General features: G+C 37.0%; 1 protein-coding gene and 1 long non-coding RNA gene across 2 annotated transcripts; one reads left to right on the forward strand and one right to left on the reverse strand.

The window, feature by feature from the left end:
- Positions 1-361: 361 nt before the first annotated feature.
- On the forward strand, positions 362-10274 carry LOC121859065. Its single transcript, XR_006087603.1, has 2 exons — positions 362-534; positions 9520-10274. It is a non-coding gene; the product is annotated as an uncharacterized LOC121859065 (long non-coding RNA).
- Positions 6260-19692, reverse strand: LOC121859064 (malonate--CoA ligase ACSF3, mitochondrial-like). Its single transcript, XM_042355726.1, has 12 exons — positions 19448-19692; positions 18084-18310; positions 17732-17862; positions 16801-16928; positions 15646-15835; positions 14851-15007; positions 12740-12940; positions 12174-12319; positions 11483-11613; positions 10801-10903; positions 9507-9685; positions 6260-8118 (listed from the first exon to the last, which is right to left on the reverse strand). Exons 2-12 carry the CDS (start codon positions 18296-18298, stop codon positions 7915-7917), a joined length of 1785 nt encoding a protein of 594 aa, XP_042211660.1. The 5' UTR covers positions 18299-18310; positions 19448-19692; the 3' UTR covers positions 6260-7914.
- Between the last annotated feature and the right edge of the window lie 374 nt (positions 19693-20066).

The raw sequence follows: 20066 nt of genomic DNA on the forward strand, positions 1-20066 counted from the left end.
ATGTATGCCTCCTTTTCTTTAATTAATCCTGTCTAGGTTATTTTGTTTACCTTTATTGCTTTAGCTAATTACTCCTAAAACCCTTTATTATCAGTATGATCTGACCAGTTTATCATTCTCCTGCCTTATTTCTCTCTTCTGTTCATCCCTCGCTTATTTGTTCACCCTTCATCTCTTCTGATCATCCTTTGTTCTGTCTTCTTTTTTATCCTTGTTCATATACTTTTACCTTTATCCTCTTCACCACTGATCGGCTCGTTTGCAGCTTGGGCGATCGGTCACGTCTCTGTCACACACTGTTGGCAAGTACTGGGCATGCACCGGCTCCTGAATGTACCTGAACCTGCTCCAGTGTTGGTCAAGTCTGGTCTTGATAGAGCTCACACTCGGTGCCGCCACAACACTCTCTGGCAGATTGTTCCAAGAATTCACAACTCTTACTCTGAAAAAGTTATCCTTCACAGTTTCCTGGACTTATGGCTTCTTCAACCTTGAGCTGTGACCCCTTGTGGGGCGAGCGTCCGCCAGCTCCAAGTAAGGGCACTCGGCTGAGTTGTGCCCCCTGAGATGCTTATACACCTCAATTAGGTCCCCCCCCCCCCTTGCCCGTCTGTAGTATAAGCTAGGCAATGGTAGGCGCTCTAATCTCTCAGGGTAAGTGAGGTACCGAAGTGCTGGCACCTTCTTGTGTTTGTTATTTTACTTCTATTGATCATCCTTCTTCTCTTCTTTCCATTACAATCCATATATTATTTTCATCTGTTCATCCTGTGTCTTCATTTTAGTTCAATCCTCTACACCTGTTGATCCTTCTGCTCTTCTTTCATCATTTCTCTTTTTCGTAGGAGACAACTGACCAACTTTCCAGTAACCCTGAATGAGATTTTGCTTGAACTAAATACTTTACAGTGCACTATGGAGTTTCCCTCCTCTAGGCAAAGAAACGTTGAATATGGAACAATGTACAGTACGTACCATCTTCGGCTGCGCAGGACAACACAAAGTATACTATATGGGTTTTCTGGCATTGTAAAAATGTAATGTTCTTCACTACTGTTGGCCATATAGACAGATATTATTGTCTTTGGTGTTTTAAAGAAAATATTATTATTGTATACATGGGTGTGATAATGAATACAACCGCTGAATAATTTCACAAGTAAAATTTATTGTAATAACCACAAATATTTCATATATAAAATTTTTATTTTCAATGCACTTCCCTAATCAATCTATGTGGAAGTTCTGTGTTCTAGGAATGATTTTGAACATAAATATGTTTATAAATTCCATAAAGGAAAATCTAGATATATTTTTGTACTGTACAGTACCTGATAATTAGCTGCTCAGATTGTGGAGGCTGGAATACTGTACAGTACTGTTCTTACTCCTGAGTCTTGTTCGTGAGTAATAAAAGATAAGTGTTTCAGTTTACCATCAGTTACTGTGATGATCATTCAGGCAACACAACTTTCAAAGCACATCTGTCTGCTGAACTTCATCAAAGGACTACAAATACATGAATTATTTTGGGGAAAAATAAGTTTCACAAGTCGGGTGCAGAAGTGGGCTGCTATTAAAGACTTATAATATGTGTACAGTACTTGAACACACCAGAACTATTATGTGAAGTGTGTGTGTGTGTGTGTGTGTGTGTGTGTGTTCTTAGTTAATTTAAAACTTGGGAAGCTAATCAAATACACTTAATGATTCAAATCTCCCAACACAGTACAGTATTACCCTGATTTACGCGGTACCCTGCCAGACCCAGAATGCTCACTTTACGCGGTGCATGTACTCTTTTACGTGTATATTTGTTTAAATTATGAGGAAAATTTGATGTGAATATTTTGTGGCAGCTGTGGTTGTAGTTGAGTTACCAATTCATTAATATAATTTTCTTCATTTGGAAACTTCTCATGACCTTAAATAACAATGAATCATTTATTATTATAAAAATTTTACCTTTGGTTTCTTTAGTAATTATCCTGACAGTGATATAGCAAAAAACAAATCCACCAATCACAATCACCTTTACATACAGCCTTCCTTTACCAAGTATTGCCAGGTAAAATTGCGAGCACGAGACCCAGGGTGGGGTCGGTGCATCTTTGGCTGACTGTACCTGAACCTGCTCCAATGTTGGTCAAGTCTTGTATTCAAAGAGCTCACACTCGGTGACGTCACAACACTTTCTGGTAGATTGTTCCAAGAGTTCACAACTCTCACTGAACTGTACTGCGCTGAACTGAACTGTAGTGTAGTGTACTGTATTGCACTGTACTGTACTATACAGCACTGTACTGTACTGTACTGTACTATACTGCACTGAACTGTACTGTACTGTACTGTACTGTACAGTACTGTACTGTACTACACTGTACTGGATACTGTACTACACTGCACTGCACTGTACTGTACTGGCCACTAAAAAATGAGAAGCTGACACTGATGGTATTATTTAGTCATTTAATTGTACAAACTATGCAAGTAATAATCTCCTGCCACCAAGAATAAATACTGAAAGTTTTCATTGAGCAACAAGTTATTAAAGAATGAAGGACTGAAATATGAAATCCTATTTTAGGACTCTGGAGAAGAGACAAAGTGACTGGCAATATTCCTCCACCTTGGCTGGGTCTGTCTTCTCTACAGAGAAATTGGCATTATAGAAATAGGGACATTCTTCTGCCACATCCAATATAAATTACTATAAAGCAGCTACTCATCATATCTAACCATGGTTTATGGCACAAGCTCCAGCCACAATCTAATGGTTGCTTCAAAAGCCAGTGGCCCCGTGGCACATCTAACATGACATCAGACAACCACTCGGATCATGAGTTAAAAACAAACACTTGCATGGCAAAGCCAACACATGATAAACAAAGTGAAGAAATAATTATTCTTGGAAAAACCACAAGAAACACGATAAAGAACAGTAGGTCAGAGGCAAGGAAAGTCTGAAGCTTTAAAATGAGAAATTAATTTTTAAAAAATTTGGAGAGAACCAGTTTCAGGTTTAATACTTGTGTACAGTATTTCCCTCGGTTAACGAACTCAATCCGTTCCAGAAGGTCGTTCGTTAACCGAAACGTTCGTTAACCGAAACCATTGTTTCAATGGGTTTTTGGGTAATTGGTTCCAGCTCACCGAAAATTTCCTAACTTCAACAAAAATGGCGGAAAAATTTACTTACTTTGAGGTGTGTATGTAGAAGGCTCCTGGATGATGGTGATGATGTGCATTTGAAGTGGGAGGTGCAGGAGGAGAAGGGAGAAGAGAAGGAAGTGGAGGTGGAGGAGAAGCATTTTACTGCTTCTTGGAAGGTGAGTCACCTTCCATGAAAATGTCAGGAACCTCTGGACTGACAGATTCTCCACCATGAACATCCTCTCTCTTTCTTGAAGTGGAAGGCTGAGGGCTAGCATCTTGTTCCCTCTGCCTTTTACTGAAGAAAGTGTCAATTGTGGTCTGTGGGGCATCTGTCCTCCTCACCATTAACTTATGTTTAAAGAAGGAGACCACTGAGTCCTCAACATGACACAAAGTTAGTTCAGTTTTTTCCACTTCTGGGTGCTTTGAAGCCAGTTCCCTGAACTTCTCCCAGTGGTAAATCACATCTTTCAACTGTTTAGCTGACATATGGTCATCACTTTCAATTTCCTCCTCACCACTGTCAGCCTCTACCCGTAACATCTCATCCAGTTCCTTCAAGTCATTAGGAGTAAGTTCCTCCTCATGAGACATCACAAGCTCTTCCACATCCTTCTCCTCCACTTCAAGACCCAATGACTGACCAATGGACACAATCTCCTGGTCCAACTCTGTGTCATCCTCAAATCCCTCAAAATCATGGACTACTGATGGCCACAGTGCTTTCCATGAAGAATTGAGGGTTCTATTGGAGACTTCTTGCCATGATGACACAATCAATTTTACAGCCTCCAGGACGTTGAATTGTGTCTTCCAGAACTGTTTCAGTGTTAGTTCAGGATCAATGGAAGTTGCCTGATGACACCTCCTAAACATTTTCTTCATGTACAACTTCTTGAAGTTGCTGATCACATTCTGGTCCATTGGCTGTATGAGTGATGTAGTGTTTGGAGGCAAAAACAACACTTTCACAAAGTCAAATTTATACTCCAAATTTCTGGCAAGGTCAGGGTCATGACCAGGAGCATTATCCATGAGGAGAAGAGCCTTTAAAGGAAGTTTATTGGTGGTTAGGTAGCTCTTGACAGAGGGGCAAAACACATCAACAGCCCATTCATTAAAGAACTGTCTTGTCACCCATGCCTTACGGTTGGACTTCCAATAAACTCCAAGCATTGTTCTTACCACTTTCTGTTGCTTGAACACCCTGGGGTTTTCAGAGTGGTAGACAAGCATAGGCTTCAGTCGGAAATCCCCTGAAGCATTGGCACCAAGCAATAGAGTGAGACGGTCTTTCATGGGTTTATGCCCAGGTAAAGAGGCTTCATCCTTGGTGATGAATGTTCTTTTGGGCATCTTTTTCCAGAACAGCCCAGTTTCGTCAACATTGAACACTTGCTGTGGAAGATAATTTTCTTCTTCCATCAGTTTTTTAAATTCAATTAAAAACTTTGCTGCCCCTTCTTTATCAGCACTAGCAGCTTCACCATGCCTAACAACACTTAAAATGTCACTTCTTTTCTTAAATTTTTCGAACCAGCCTTTGCTAGCCCGAAAATCTTCAAATTCTGTTCCTGAAGAACTAGGTTGATCTGTCTTTAAATGTTCATAAATCTCCCTGGCTCTTTCACAAATGAAATCACCAGAAACTGAATCACCTTTCATCTGTTTTTCCCTAATCCAGATGATAAGTAACCTCTCAGTTTCTACGATTAGGGATCTACTTTTAAACACTCTTGTAGATTTGTCTCTCACGTTCACTTCCTTAAATTTGTCTTTTTGTGCAAGAATTGTCGACACAGTTGATGCCGACATGCCATATTCTTTGCATAGCGCATTTGATTTAATACCTTGTTCGTGTTTTTTTATTATTTCCTGCTTCATTTGGATTGAAATCACTTTTCTTGATCTCTTAGGCCCCATGCTGGATTCAAACAATGGCAACACGTATTTTTCAAAGTTAAACTAGCTGTAAATAAAGAATATTTTCTTTAAAATAACACTGCACTGCACTATATATTGTCAATATGTAAAATAATTTTCAAAATGACCAATAATTTGCTTGGAAACACAGAAAAAAAGCGTTTAGTTGAAGAGAGTCTCAAGCAAGATGTTACCTCCAGTGAAAACAGAGAGAGACTGACGCCTGTTTGCTGTGTTAAGAGGCTGGATGCCGCGCATTAAACTAGTCACTTTACCTTCAATTTTGTTCAATAATTGTTAAAATGACTAAAAAATTGAATATTAAACTTTTAAAATAATTGAATAGTATAAACTTCTTGATATTTACAAAAATAGTAAGGAATTTAAGCCCTAGAACCGATTAATGTATTGGCGGACTGATACTAAAGCTGGTTGCCCGGTCAGTGCAAGCGAAAACATGTTGAGGTCGGTTCGTAAGAAGTTCGTTAAGCGAAATTTTTTTCGTTAAACGAATTGAAGATCCTTATGGAAGGCAGTTCGTTAATCGAAATTACGTTAACCGAGGTGTTCGTTAAACGAGGGGTCACTGTATTGTACAGTTCTCTGGCTTTTAAAATAACCATCTGGGAAGTAGCTTATCTGACAAGGCAGCATCCATACCTCTAGAATACAGATATTGTACAGTAACTGCCTGGAGAGGCTAGGCTATGCTAGGGGTGTTGTAAACAAGGAATCTAGCATATCATTTGTCATATTAACTGGCGGCCATAAAAATGACATAATGAAGACTGTACCATAGTTAACAAATTAAAACATCAGATCATAATAAAAATTTTAACTTCAGTATTTAATTTTAAAAAGTACAGTAAATTACTGTTTTAAAACACTACACTGCGCTGTACAGTGAAGTTGTTGTATATACAGTAAATCCTCGTTAACGTTGCCCCCGATAAAGTTGTTTCATTATAACGGCGCTACTCTTTAGATACCCATGATTTGGACAACGTCCCGCCGATTCAGTATAACGCTGTCACGGACTACTTTACATGGAGCACGCCTTCTCACTAGTGTCAGGAGGAGGAGCAGTCACCCTCCTCCTCTCCACTACCCACCACACCTCCGCCATCAGTGAGTACAATACAAAATGATTTAGTTTATTTATCTTTTTGGATGTATAATATATATTATTTTCTATAAAGGTTCCATTGAATTTCTGTATATGTAATGTATTTTATGGGACAAAGGGAGGCTGGGGAACGTAACTCCCGTATTTTATTTATTTCTTATGGGGAAAATTGATTTCGTTGACGTTGTTTCCGTTAACGTTGCGGTTTTCAGGAACGGAACCACGACGTTAAGCGAGGACTTACTGTACATAAGTAGCACGTATGATATGTGTACACATACTGTGTATACAGTACTGTACATATGTATATAATCTGTAAAAAGTAATTCTAAAACCAGCACCATTCATTTACTGTTTCTGTGTTTCCCTTTTATCATTCTCACTAAAATATATCTAATTTATATACCGTACATAATGTTGACTCCTCATGATCCATCTCCCATCAACTCCACAGCACATTTATAGTACAGCTGAATTTATGTTTCTTATCTATGTATCTATATGCAGCATAAATTCCTATATAGTTTACTGCATAAGTATTATATTTAGTTTAATAATTACCATACAGTAGTTAGGTACAAAATTACAGTACCTGTACTACAGTACTTAGGTAGGTTTTTGCTGTTCAATCATTGAGTTCATATTTTTTTGGTACCTGTATAATATTCGGGTTTTCTTGTCATTGGGGAACTGGACCTTATTTTTCCCATTTGTTCTGTCATTTGCTATCTGAAAATTTGATCCAAATGGTTTTCAAGGAAGCTAATCCATTCCAATATTATGGATAACTGTATACACAAGGTGATTCTCAAATACAGGCAGTAAATTGCCGGGTGTATTCTTGGGACAGTTCTAAAGCACAATGTGATACAGTTGCATTATTACAGTAAATTTTGAACAGTTACTGTAATAATGCAACTGTATAACACTGTAGAGTCATGTTGATAAAATGACACAACCACCTACAGCTGTCTCACTCTGTCCTCATTACCTCAACCTCTTTCAAGAGCAGTAGTGACCAAACTACGCAGATTCCGACATTTTGTTATATCGATATCGACATTGTACTTTAGAACTGTCCCAGGAATACACCAAGCAATTTACTGCATGTAATTGAGAATCACCTTGTGTGTATATACTGTACTACTGTATATATATAGTATTTATTTTCTTCCTATTGCACTACAAATTGTGTTCAACTCAAATCAATGAATCTTCTTTATATTCTTATTAATTTATCAGACAAACATATTTTCTTCTCTTGTAATGATTAATTTTTTCTTCATTTTCAGTTCCTTTTTGTAGATTTAAAAGCCAACATGAGAGGCATTTCTATGATACCATAAGGTTATACTCTGGTGCTTTACCAGTCATTCTGTAGGTCAGCCATAGAATCATGTAGACTCTGCCAGTCTTTTGTACTTAACATGTCAGGTGTTCCTGGAGATTGCTTTTATAATGTCAAGTGCAGTACAAGGAAACCACTATAAACACAGGCATCAAAATTTGAAGAAAATGTAAATTCTGGCAAATTTGGTCGTTGATTAAAATTACCGGTAATTAAATAATTATAAAACACAAATGCTAAATTTAAAGCACCGTTCACATTTCTGTCAATAAAGAACATTATGACGTCAAGAGCAGCTACATCCAATATTTTCTGTTGCTAGATAATTGCACTTGTTACCCTTATATACTGTACAGTATCCCTATGGTACACTCGCTGTTTCTGGGAAAAATTCTTTCAAAATGTTCTTCTTGTTAACTTTTCCCATGTTGTTTCGTGGTAGAGGATTTGTTACACTAACTATTACAGATGGAACTTGGTAGTGAGGCATTCGTTCTTGTCCCCACTTTCTCAACTCCAACGGGTCTAAATTTTCATCACCGGACACTTCAACTACAGCTGCTACCTGTTATGAAGATAGACAATACAGTACGGTATATATACGGCAATATCTCCATTAGCCGGAATCAGTCTTGACCAGAACTCTCCGATAACCAGAAATAAAATTCTCCTCAGAATTTTCCGGAATATTATGGCTTTGGGAAAGATTTTTCGAGGGGGGCATTTAATGGAAAATTCCAAGGACATTTTCCCGGTACCCGGAAAAATCCGAGGATGGGGGAATTATTTTCCCAGGTTTGATAGATGAAAATCGGGCTCATTTTCCGGAAATCCAGAGAAAAATTTCCTGTTACCCGGAAAAATTCCAAGGACGGGGGATTTTTTCCCGGGTTTGAGAGGCGTCTAGTTACCCGGAAATCCCTCATTTTTTAAATGCTCTGCATCAATTATTCCAGCTTATGGAGATATCACTTATATAATTATAATAATAATACACTAGAGTGAGTGTGGTGAAGCAACAAGGAAGAATATCTTAGGGCCTTGGTTTAGAATGAGAAAACCAGAGCAAATCACATCTAATAAAGCAGTTAAAGATGAAGTTAATGAGGAAGAGGGTCTGTGTTGCATTAGATTCAGGTCACATTGAGGCAAGGTGGGAAAAACTTGCAAAACCAAAAAAATTGTAAATAAAAATGAAGAAAAGAAACAATGATTTTTTAAGACATCTACATCAGAGATACAATACATTTATGTTTGATATGGTTGAATGATAAACAGTACAGTACAGCTAGACCCCGACTTACGAAGTTAGGGACCCAAATCCAGGTCGTAAGTCCGAATGGTCGTAAGTCCGACATAGATAAAAAAAAAACAAAAAAACAATCTACAATGAAATACAGTACAGTGAAAGTAATAAATAATGAGGAATGGATACAGTGTGACTGAGCACTTACCTTTAATGTAGTCAGCTGAATGCACATGGGGCCCCCATAATTTTCTAATTATACATGGAGACTACATTAACTGGAAACGTTTCGGTATAGAAAATGCGTGTGTCATTTTGGAAAAAAAAAAAAAAAATTGTCACAACTGCGGCGGTTGTAAGTCCTGACGGTCGTAAGTCGGGGTCTAGCTGTATATATCAGGCGCTCGGGGGAATAGTTACAAAAACGCCCAAATAATTTTTTAGAGATACGTACAGTAATTACGGTTAAAGTCGGCATAACCTAATTTCCATGTATTTCCGTAACACATTACACAATTATGATCAAACTGGTGTCAAATGATAGAAAATTTAGTCTAGTTTAAGGAAATGTCATTAAATCTTAAACTGCAATTATCCCAAAACTATTTTGACATATGTTCCTGTTCCTCCTGAGTGCCTCAGTACAATCCATCTTCTAAAATGCCTACAATAATTTTTCTTGTTGAGAAGAATAACAAAGGTCTTACTTTTTGGCCCCAGGTGATGTCTGGGATGCCTACAACAGCAACATCCACAATATTAGGGTGGGCCAGAAGGTGACGCTCTACATCAAGAGCAGAAATCTTAAAACCTCCGCTCTTTATTATGTCAACACTAGTACGTCCAAGAATCTTGTATGCTCCATCAGTGTACTGTGCTGTGTCACCTATAATGTTTAACAGGAGTAAATAATGTTAATATTAACAACTTGAATATAAATTTTTCAAGTTTCTCAAATATTGTACAATATTACTTATATATACCGAACCTTCTACTAAACTCTTCTTCAAATATTGTAAGTACTGTATTAAAATATTATACTGGTAGTACTATAATAATAATGACTTTACTTTACCTTCTTATGTAAGGGAAATCTTAGTTTTCATTCCCACAGAGAATAAATACAATGTTCTTTATTTTTTATAGTCTTATATGATATATTCTTATTTCTAAATCACATTAGAGTAACAATGTAACAATGGCAACATGTGATATTTTCTTATTTCTAAATCACATTAGAGTAACAATGTAACAATGGCAACATGTGAAGCCATCTCACAGGACACAGCGGACTGGTGATGTACCGTGTTTTGAGTTACGCACTTGTTCTGATTGACTGAAATCAAAACAAACAACAATGGCGATGCATTCTTGAAGAATTCCATTAACTTTATTTGTCCATTGTTTTTTATATTTAAGCTTAGGTCAGACTGGGACTCATTCCCTATCTCAGATATATAGAAATTAACATAAAACTATTTACCTTAACTCACACAAGATAAAATCATACAGATACTGTATGATGTTTCTGTCTTGTGTTAATAAACTATACTTTATATAATACAAAAATCCCATATTGTGACTTTTTATCTGAACTAAAAATACAGAACTTTTTCATGTTTTCTGAATAAAGTTTGGTATTGGATGAATTTGTTTTAATAATTTTATACCAAAAACCTGCCTATGCCAAGCTGTCTGGTCACCAATTATTTTGGTATAGAGAGGTAATACTGTACACCATGTGTGATATTTATCAAACTTGGAGCACATGGTCACATGCAAAATTTAAAAAAAAAATTGGAGTTCTCATTTTTTTTACACATTTGTGTTGACAACAAAACCAGTTCATCAATCAAAGAAATAATGGTAGTTGTCCTCTGCTGGAACTAATGAATAAATAAATAAGAGTGGATGCAGAGAAAGGCTATGTCAGTCAGAATGATCTATATTTTCCCCTACAGCTTAGGCATTATTAAATGACAGACAAGCACCTGTTCTTACCTGTTTTAAACCAACCGTCCTGAGTAAACTCCTTCAACGTTGCCTGAGAATTCTTCCAGTATTCCTTGAAAACATTTGGTCCACGTACTAATAACTCTCCAGACTGCAAGATAAGTTGGTCAATATCTGAACCTATATTAGACATATACTAATACCGGATATGTCTACAATGGTCGCTTTACTTAAAATTTAACTATGTACAGTCACCTACAAAACTTGGTCCCCCTGTGGTAAGATTGAGTGACAGATATGAGTCTTTGGACTAACTTGCCTTGACTGACGTCTGGTGCAAGTGTGCTATTTTATCTCCTGATGCTGCTTCAGTCTGGGAGGGAATGAACTTCTGTTTGCAACTTTACATATTGGAAACAAGAAGTTACAAACATTTTCAATTGTGCATTCAAAATTTAAAACCTAATGAAGCACCGTGACACAGCCTGAAGTACGAAAACCTGCAAGAACCGACATTGTTTACCCCATCAATCCAGTGTGACCCTCACTACGAAACATCACAGGTCTCCTCCAGGTACAGACTTCAGTTTCCTCCTGTACTGATACTGGACAATAAACTTCATAAAAAAATAACAGAACAGACCAACCGCCTGAACGGCTAGTAAGCTGATAAGTGGTGAAATGATGAATTAAAAAAATAACAATACAGTATTATCATATTAATATATACCTCTGTATCTCCTTCAGACATAACCTCAGTTCCCTGGCTATTTCCATGACACAACACCTCATATTTGTCATTGCCTGGTACAAATTTAGCAATACACACTTCAACACCTGGAAGTGGGCTCCCAACAAATCCTGGAAAATACAAACACAGTCAATCCCATTAGTTTCCATAAGTGTTTAATATTATTCTGTACTGTGCAGTATTGGGTGTTAGCAGAATAACATCAAGGTGTGAGAAAGGTCCTATTAATATTCTGTACAGCCGTATGAGCAGCTGGTACAGTGCATTCTATGGCAAGAGGCAACAATATTTTCTTATTAAAAAAAAGGGCTATAATCTAACTTGAAATTAATTATAATGTGCACTGGTTAAACCAAAGACATTTCTTCAAATCATAGATAAAAAAAAATTTGGTTAGAATATTTGAGAATACAGATAACTATACCAGTTAGAGTGCTGAGGAAGGGAGTGAGTGAAGTAGTAATGAAGGAAAGGATATAGGATGTCGTGGCTCTGAGTGAAACAAGGTTGAAGGGCAAGAAAGATATGAGCTGGGGACAGATGAAAAGAGTAAAATAAGGAATGTCTCCACCAGTGCTTCTTCCTCTTAAGGTTTCTGTACCTCTGATCCATCCCTCAAAAGAAAAGGAGTAAAAGAGGAATTGAGATAACAGGTAGATAGAGGTCATACCTGGTTTACGAGTACCCTTCAAGGGATTAGAAAGTGCCATGCCAATCTCAGTCATGCCGTAACGTTCCAGGAGAGTGTGCCCGGTGATCTGCTGCCACTGCTCAAAGATTGGCTCCGGTAAGGCAGCTGAACCACTAACCATAAGTCTGCCATAAATGATCACCAATGAGACAAAGGACAGTAGTAACTAATAAGAACAAACCATCATCATGAGGCACGATGAAATAACCTGTTGAAGTCTCGGTGTATTGGAGAATGTTAGGGGGCATTTTAGGGAAGTTTATGAGTAGATTATGCTAAAGAAGTACTGTACTGTACTGTACTGTACTGTACTACCAATGTTAATGGAGAATGTTTGAGGACTGATTAGAGATGGGGTACAGTTTTGTGGAAGAAACCTGCAGATTCACAGTAAAGGCCCAAATAATGTCTAATAAAAAGGATATCATTAAAATAAAGTCTGTCTGTAGTGAGATACGTAGATAGGTGATTTATTTTTGTTTACACTAAAAATAACAAAGATTCTCACACAGTCATGAAAATAAACTCCACCTTAAGAGACTAACCTTATATTTTGCGTACAGACAGATTTTACGTATTCCTGCATTCGAGCATTTTTTATTAATTTATTCTTGTGTTCTTCAATTAGTTTGACATACATCGTTGGCACTGCCATAAAGAGGTTGACACGTGAATGGACGGGAGTGTCAAGCGAGAGCAGCTGACTCCATACAGCAGGTGCCGAGAACTGTGGCAACATCACTACCCTGAAATATATTTACAAACTTTACAAAAGGTACATAACAAAACATCCACAATCACACCAGAATTATACATTAGAATTTTCCTGAAAGAGAAAAATCACACTGGACTTTAAAACCTTCCTTTTATATGTGTCAACCTTTCAACAGCACTGTACAGTACAGCTCCTCCCAGACTTACGACGGGGTTAGGGACTCAAATCCAGGTCGTAAGTCGAAATGGTCGTAAGTCGAAAATGCTTAAATAATACATAGAAAATCTAAAATAGGTGTCTCTTTTTCTTCTCAGCACCGCAAAACTCTCACTTTTAAGCTTCCCAGCCATTTTAAAGTAAATACAAACGAAAATTTTGTCTGTGTACTGACGTTGGGGCTTGAAAATACGTAATTTGACAAATTTTGGTACGACTGAGGCAGGTCGTAAGTCGAGTAGGTCGTAAGTCGGGGAGGAGCTGTATTTAGAAAATCTGCCATAAAATATAAAACATTAGTCTAATTATTAAGTAAATGAAGTGGATACATTTTCCACATTAGAAAAAATATTTAAAGCATATGCAGTACCGTACTGTACTGTATACTGTTCCGTCTATATAAAAAACAACAAATGGTTCCCCATTTATAACATAACACAACACTAAATAAGATACAGAGAAAGTATAACACATAAGTAATAAAAACACCACATATATACATTTTTCTAACACTTGTAACTTCTTTCTCACTACAGTACAGAAGACTGTAAATGGAACTAAGACTAATACTGACTCACATTTCACTCACTGAAACTTGTGCACCAATGTATCTTACTACAGTGCTCACCATTCACTACTTCCCTCACTCTATTTTATCCTACTTATATTTTCATCAGTTCTGTGGAATGACTAACTAGTGTTCAGGATAGTTATGATGCCATGGTACTAAAACTCCAGTATGATGTACTGATGTGATCATAATTTATTAAGACATTTTTCTGATGTGTAAAATGGTAGTCTAACAGCTGAGTAAAAACAAGAACTTTAAATAATTAAATTCAATATCAGTTGTTACATGTATCAAACTAAGATACTGTACTTAAAAAAAAAACTTGAAAAAATATGTGAATTCTCCAAATGCAACTTGTATTACCATGCCTTATTTTATACAGTAAAGTACGAGCAACTATTACCGCCACTATAAAGTCAATTCCTTAATCAAGATATATCAAGCTTAGGGTAGGCAGGTAGTCTCTGATTACCCCAGGGAGTTACAATCCGGCCTTACCAGAAGCTCCCACACTGTGTTGGCTTTAGGACGGTCATCCAGCCATAAAACTTTACTTCAAGCGTGTGCGTAATTACTGGTTCTTTCTTATCACTTTCTATACTTGTCTTACACCACTGTCCCTCACACACAAATGGATGAGAAATAAAGATAATATTATTTTTGTCAGCACTCAGAAAGAAGGATGGGTGGAGATGATAGGGTAGCACACACAGGGGAGAAAGCTGAAGGAAATACAATAAAATATAAGAGGGAAGACATCAGTCACTACTGTATAAGGGCAACGTAACCTTTGAGAACTGTGACGGGGAACCAAGTGATATTAAAGTGTAGCTAATATTAACTTCCCCCAATCCCCTAGTGTGTGTGTGTGTGTGTGTGTGAGAGAGAGAATAACAATTTACTCACATGTAATTTGTATATTCTAGTAAAGTAACATTACAACTCTTGACCACAAAATAGAATAATATGCTTGACTTATAAATTAAATCTACCATCTCAAAGTACACATGACTGCCCAAGCTAATGTAATGAAAAGCTTCTATTTACAGCATAAGCTAAGGTTTACACACAAACAGTAACACAAACACACCAACAGTAACACAACATACACCAACAGTAACAACACACACCAACAGTAACACAACACACCATACCTGGCACCAACATAGAGAGGACAAAGGAGTGCGTTAATAATGCCGTGAACGTGGTGGAGAGGGAGGCAGTGGAGGATGGCATCTCCAGAGGTCCAGCCCCAAGCTTGACGAAGGCAACTCATTTGGGATAACACATTCTTGTGACTCAGAACCACACCTGTGCAGAGACATATTAAACCTTCATCACATCTGCTCCTAAACCAAGCCCCCCCCTCCTCGTTAGTGTTCGTTATTAGGTATACTTTATAGGACATCGTTCAGCAACAGGAGATAATCATGCATAGAAATATTGCTCTGTGATTGAATGTATAAGGTATCTATATTTAACAACGCTAATTCAATTTTGTTTAACGTACTGTACCTGACACAATCATACACACAAATGTTTCAAATCTGACACCGACATACGCATAAACATTCCAAATCTGACACCAAAATATACAACATTAAATCTGACACCAACATACTGTACATACATGCAAACATTCCAAACGTGATCAAACTTATTTCTTTGATAAATTTTCATTCTTTACATCATACATTCTTATCCTCTCTCTCATCAATCCTCTTCCTTTCCTTTCTTTTCTTATCCCTACATCTTCATCTTCCACAGACCTCCTCTTAATCTTCTTACTTTCTATAATACAACACTGCTTTATTTATTATTAATTATCTTTACTTGGGAGTCACAATTATTCTTTTTACTACGTTCAACATTAATTCCCCCTCATGTTATTTTTGTTTATGAAAATCTCGTCTTTACAACTATTTACAGAGATAAAATTCCAGGGTTACCTTTGGGACGACCAGTAGTGCCACTTGTGTAGATAATTAAGGCATCACTGGCTGAGTAAAATTCGTTATCTCGGCCATACTTCAACCGAGTAGTATTATCACCTGAGGAGCTGCCTAAATCTACCAGTGGAGTATCTTGATCTTCACCAGAGGTTGATGGTTTGAAAAAGAAATCTTCTAGTACTATCACCTGAAGAAAAGAACTTTAGTTATCACGCACGCACGCACGCACGCACGCACGCACGCACGCACGCACGCACACACACACACACACACACACACACACACACACACGTCTCATAACATCACCCAGAGAAGGTGCAAACACAGATGGCAGACACTGGAATGATGATTATAGGAGGGCTAGTACAGGGGTACAAGGTCATGTGGGAATCAGTACTGTATGTCAGAAGAAAATTATATATGCTGTATTAAGCAAGAGTCAGTGTAGAATTTACTGTATATATCCCAGTGTGTCAGAAATGAAAATATATTGATGTCAATTTATATTTCTAACACTGTGATTAAGTATTTCTTGAAAGTTTAATCACATATTGATGCATAAGATAGTATGAGTACCAACATTTTGACATTTTAATGCAGTATTTGTATTATTTTTGGTAATGTATATTTTGTATGAATAAAACAAATACTTTAATTCCAGTATTTACTTCCCTCTGTCCAACACAAAATGTAGGTACTGTACTGTACTGTATGCCACAAATAAAGTATGTGTGTAAAATACTGTACAGTGCAGTTAAGTTGCTTTGATGGAGTATTTTGATGGTTATAAATCAGGTAGGAAACAATATTAATCTGACAATGCCACACACAACAGCACTGACTGTAATGTTTGCCCTGCTGTACTAAAATCAAATCACTTGCAGCCAGAAAAAGGGGAGGTCAAGTTTTGTTGTATCATAGGACAATGGTGTAATAGCATCATTTGTATTGTATAAAGATGCACCATAGATACTCTGTCCTGGGCCTGGTGGAACAGAAGGTTGGGTAGGCCACTGATACACAGGATATTAATAAAACAATGTTTACAAAAAATAACAAGAGCATATTTCAACATCTTTCTAAGAGGTTAATAATTATGTACAGTATATGTTTAATGTCAAAATCCTCAGAAATAAGATCCTCCTATCTTACCTGTTGACCAGAGAGAATGGGTTTGATCTTATTTGTTAAGTCTGATGTGGTGACAATGATGGAGGCCTCACTGTCTCGCACAAAATACTCCAGTTCTGATGATGGATGTTTAGGGCAGAGAGGCACAGCTGAGGAGTTAAGAGTTTATATATCTTAATCATTACTGTGTATTACCTGAAAGTGTGTCCCATAGGCCTTATAACTTATTAGGGGCAGTGTGAATACAGCACACATAAAACTTGTGCTTTTTACTTGTATATCTGTACAAGTAGGCAGTGTGGCCAGCATTACACTCAACTGTCTTCACACCCCCAGCTGAGAAATGAGGTACAGGTATCCATTCAAAACTGGGTGAACTGTAGATGCCTTGAGCCAGCGAGCCTATGGACAGGAGGCAAGTGCTGCGTATCGTTACTATTAAAACTATTCCTAGAAATGAGAAGATATAAAGTAATGACTTTTTTTTTCAAAGTTCAATCCTCTTGCCTCAGGAAGCTCCCAGCCACCACCCTAGAGAGGAGCCTTACATGGAGTCCTCCCAAACATATTACCCACTTACTTATGCTTCTAATGTTCACTTTGAATGAAGGCATCAGTCTTATCATAATAAATGTTTGTCCTTTTAACACTAACTTATACTAAAATGAGCAGGTTAATGGCCTTACAGTACTATTAATATTCAGAGCTCTGTTACTGTACATCTCCAAGTTTCATGCACTCTTGAGGAATCACTGAAGAATTCTACTTGCTGGTTTGGCTCACATGAAGTATAAGCAGAGGCCACTTTCTTGCACTGGCAATCAATTTACGACAAACTCTAACTGCTCAAGGAACCTTCAATTTAGACAAACTTTGAAACAAAACTTCAAATTGTTTAACAAGATAATGAAGATTATTGTACGTACGTATACTGTATGTAAGTTCAACCTACCAATGTGACCAGCCATCCATGTAGCCCACTGTGTGATGACATATGAAACATCATTTGGACAGAGAAAAGCAATACGCTGTTGCACTGAGTCTTCACCAAGTACATTCTGCATCAGCCATGCCAAGTGACCACTGCCAAAGAGAAAAGATGATGGATCAGACAAAACTTATGTAATTCTTAATATTATTATTTATCCTCATAAAAACTGATTCTCTACTTGATAATTCATTCAGGAAAATAATTATCATAATTATATAAAATTAATCATGACACAGATTTTCCTTTTTTATTTACATTAATAAAATTCAAGCGATGGTATTGAAAGAAGAAGAGAATTAACACACAGTCCAACCTTAACTTATGAATGTGTCCATAAGTGTGTTCTCCGTGCTCATCAGTCAGGGCTACATTATCTTGGTACTGTAATGCTTTTCTAAACACTGGCAGTACAGATGTTCCTGATGTTGAAGATGTATATACCCAGTGTTTGGATATGTATTGCCATTGGGTAGAAAATGTCTGGGGGGAGCGAAAGAGCTGCACTCCTCTGGTAGCTATCCGCAACATTGCTGGTCTACCCTGGAAGGCCAGTATACATGAGATTTCACATATGAGAGATTGATCCTGAAATGCCTCTTTATAGTCCAGCATGGATTGGGTGACTCAAGTATAATAAAAATAGTCTCTGAGTTGAAACCCAAGGAGCCCAGGACCCCAGACATTTGGCCAATAGCCACTTCCCTGAAGGTCTGACTCAAGAGACATAAAACAAAAGAAGACCAATATTCCTGAGGTCAAGTGCCAGCATAAAGCAACACTTGGACTTGTTTAATCAAACTTGAGTTGTTCAAACCAGGCATCATGGTGTACTTTAATACTAATTATTCATGAAGTAAAAATATGATAAAAAACTTAATAATCGATATGGTTAGAGGTGTTCTACACAAGAAAATACAACATTTCCTAACAGTAATGGACATTAACAATGTAGCACTGTATAATTCTACATTTTTCTAAACACACTATGAGCTTAATGCAAGTGACATACTGCATTTGATGCTTCTTTTGCCCCCATTCTATATGCCTACCAAACAATACCAAACCTGAGACAAAGACTATGCCAAGTACATTCATGTAACCATCAAATATATGTGACATATTAAAACACACACACACCAACTCAGCTTCTAGTGTACACAGATAAAAAAAAAAAGTCTAAAACATAGTAAACAGAGTTCAGCTAAAGGTACAATACAAATGACTGAAACAGAGTCTCCATACTACTAGCAGCCAAATAATAAGATATTGTACTATACTGTGGTCAATCTCTAACCTAACCTAACCTTGCTTCCTGGGATTCTGATTTCTGAAAATGGTTAAGACCTTCCAACTCCCAGCCTTGTTGCTATACTGTAACATTAAAGGAATATACAATTTACTCGACAATACCATCCTACAATGTCTACACCTGCCATATTTCTACCTGATCACTGTCAAATGTATTAATTATATGAATTATTTACCATTTGTCTAGTACGGTGTATGTAGGTCACTGAACCCATTCAAGTGTCCCTTATAGGAAGTGTTGAGAATAAGATTAACACCAACACATATTGCCCACGACCTTACCGACCACTGTATCAACTATCACGTAAAATGCTGACAATATATAGTTAAGGAGACACAAGATATAGAAGCCAAAAAAGATTTACTCACCCACAGGTTATCTCATAGTGGCAGCCAAGTTTACATTGATCAGCTGTTAACTTAGCAACAGTAGTCTATTCAATTCTTTTTCTCTTTGACTTTTTCCTCATTAAAAATTAAATAATATAAATGGATAGACATAACAAGTAACCAATTGTAGTATTTCGAGATATATCTTTGGGTATTTTGGGTGCTGAAGATAAATTTTCTCTCAGTGTGTGTTACATAACGTGCTCGCCATTACCATCACAGAGGTTGTATGTAGGTAAGAGAAAAGACTCACCTCCTACACCTCCACTGGGGCTAAATAGAGAGAATAACATTAAATACAAGTTAAATAAAAAAATACGAAGCTGATAGGTGATGAAACGATAAATAAATAAAACCATAGCTGTCTAAAAACACAAAATTGTTTGCATGGATAAATTATATTAAATTAACGAAATAAACTCTTAAAATGTAAGTTCTGGAAAATGAAACAATGATTATGAACTTTAGTCTAATAAATAAGAAAGGTTATCGAGGGGTAATTCTTCCGGCGGCTGTATCATCAGTACATTAATAATCCTTAAACATGGCATAAATACTACAATACCCGGAGCACTATATCTTAGTTTTCCATAAATTT

The sequence above is a fragment of the Homarus americanus genome, unplaced genomic scaffold (genome assembly GCF_018991925.1).
Source record: "Homarus americanus isolate GMGI-L3 unplaced genomic scaffold, GMGI_Hamer_2.0 scaffold5773, whole genome shotgun sequence".
NCBI classification, from domain to species: Eukaryota; Metazoa; Arthropoda; class Malacostraca; order Decapoda; family Nephropidae; genus Homarus; species Homarus americanus.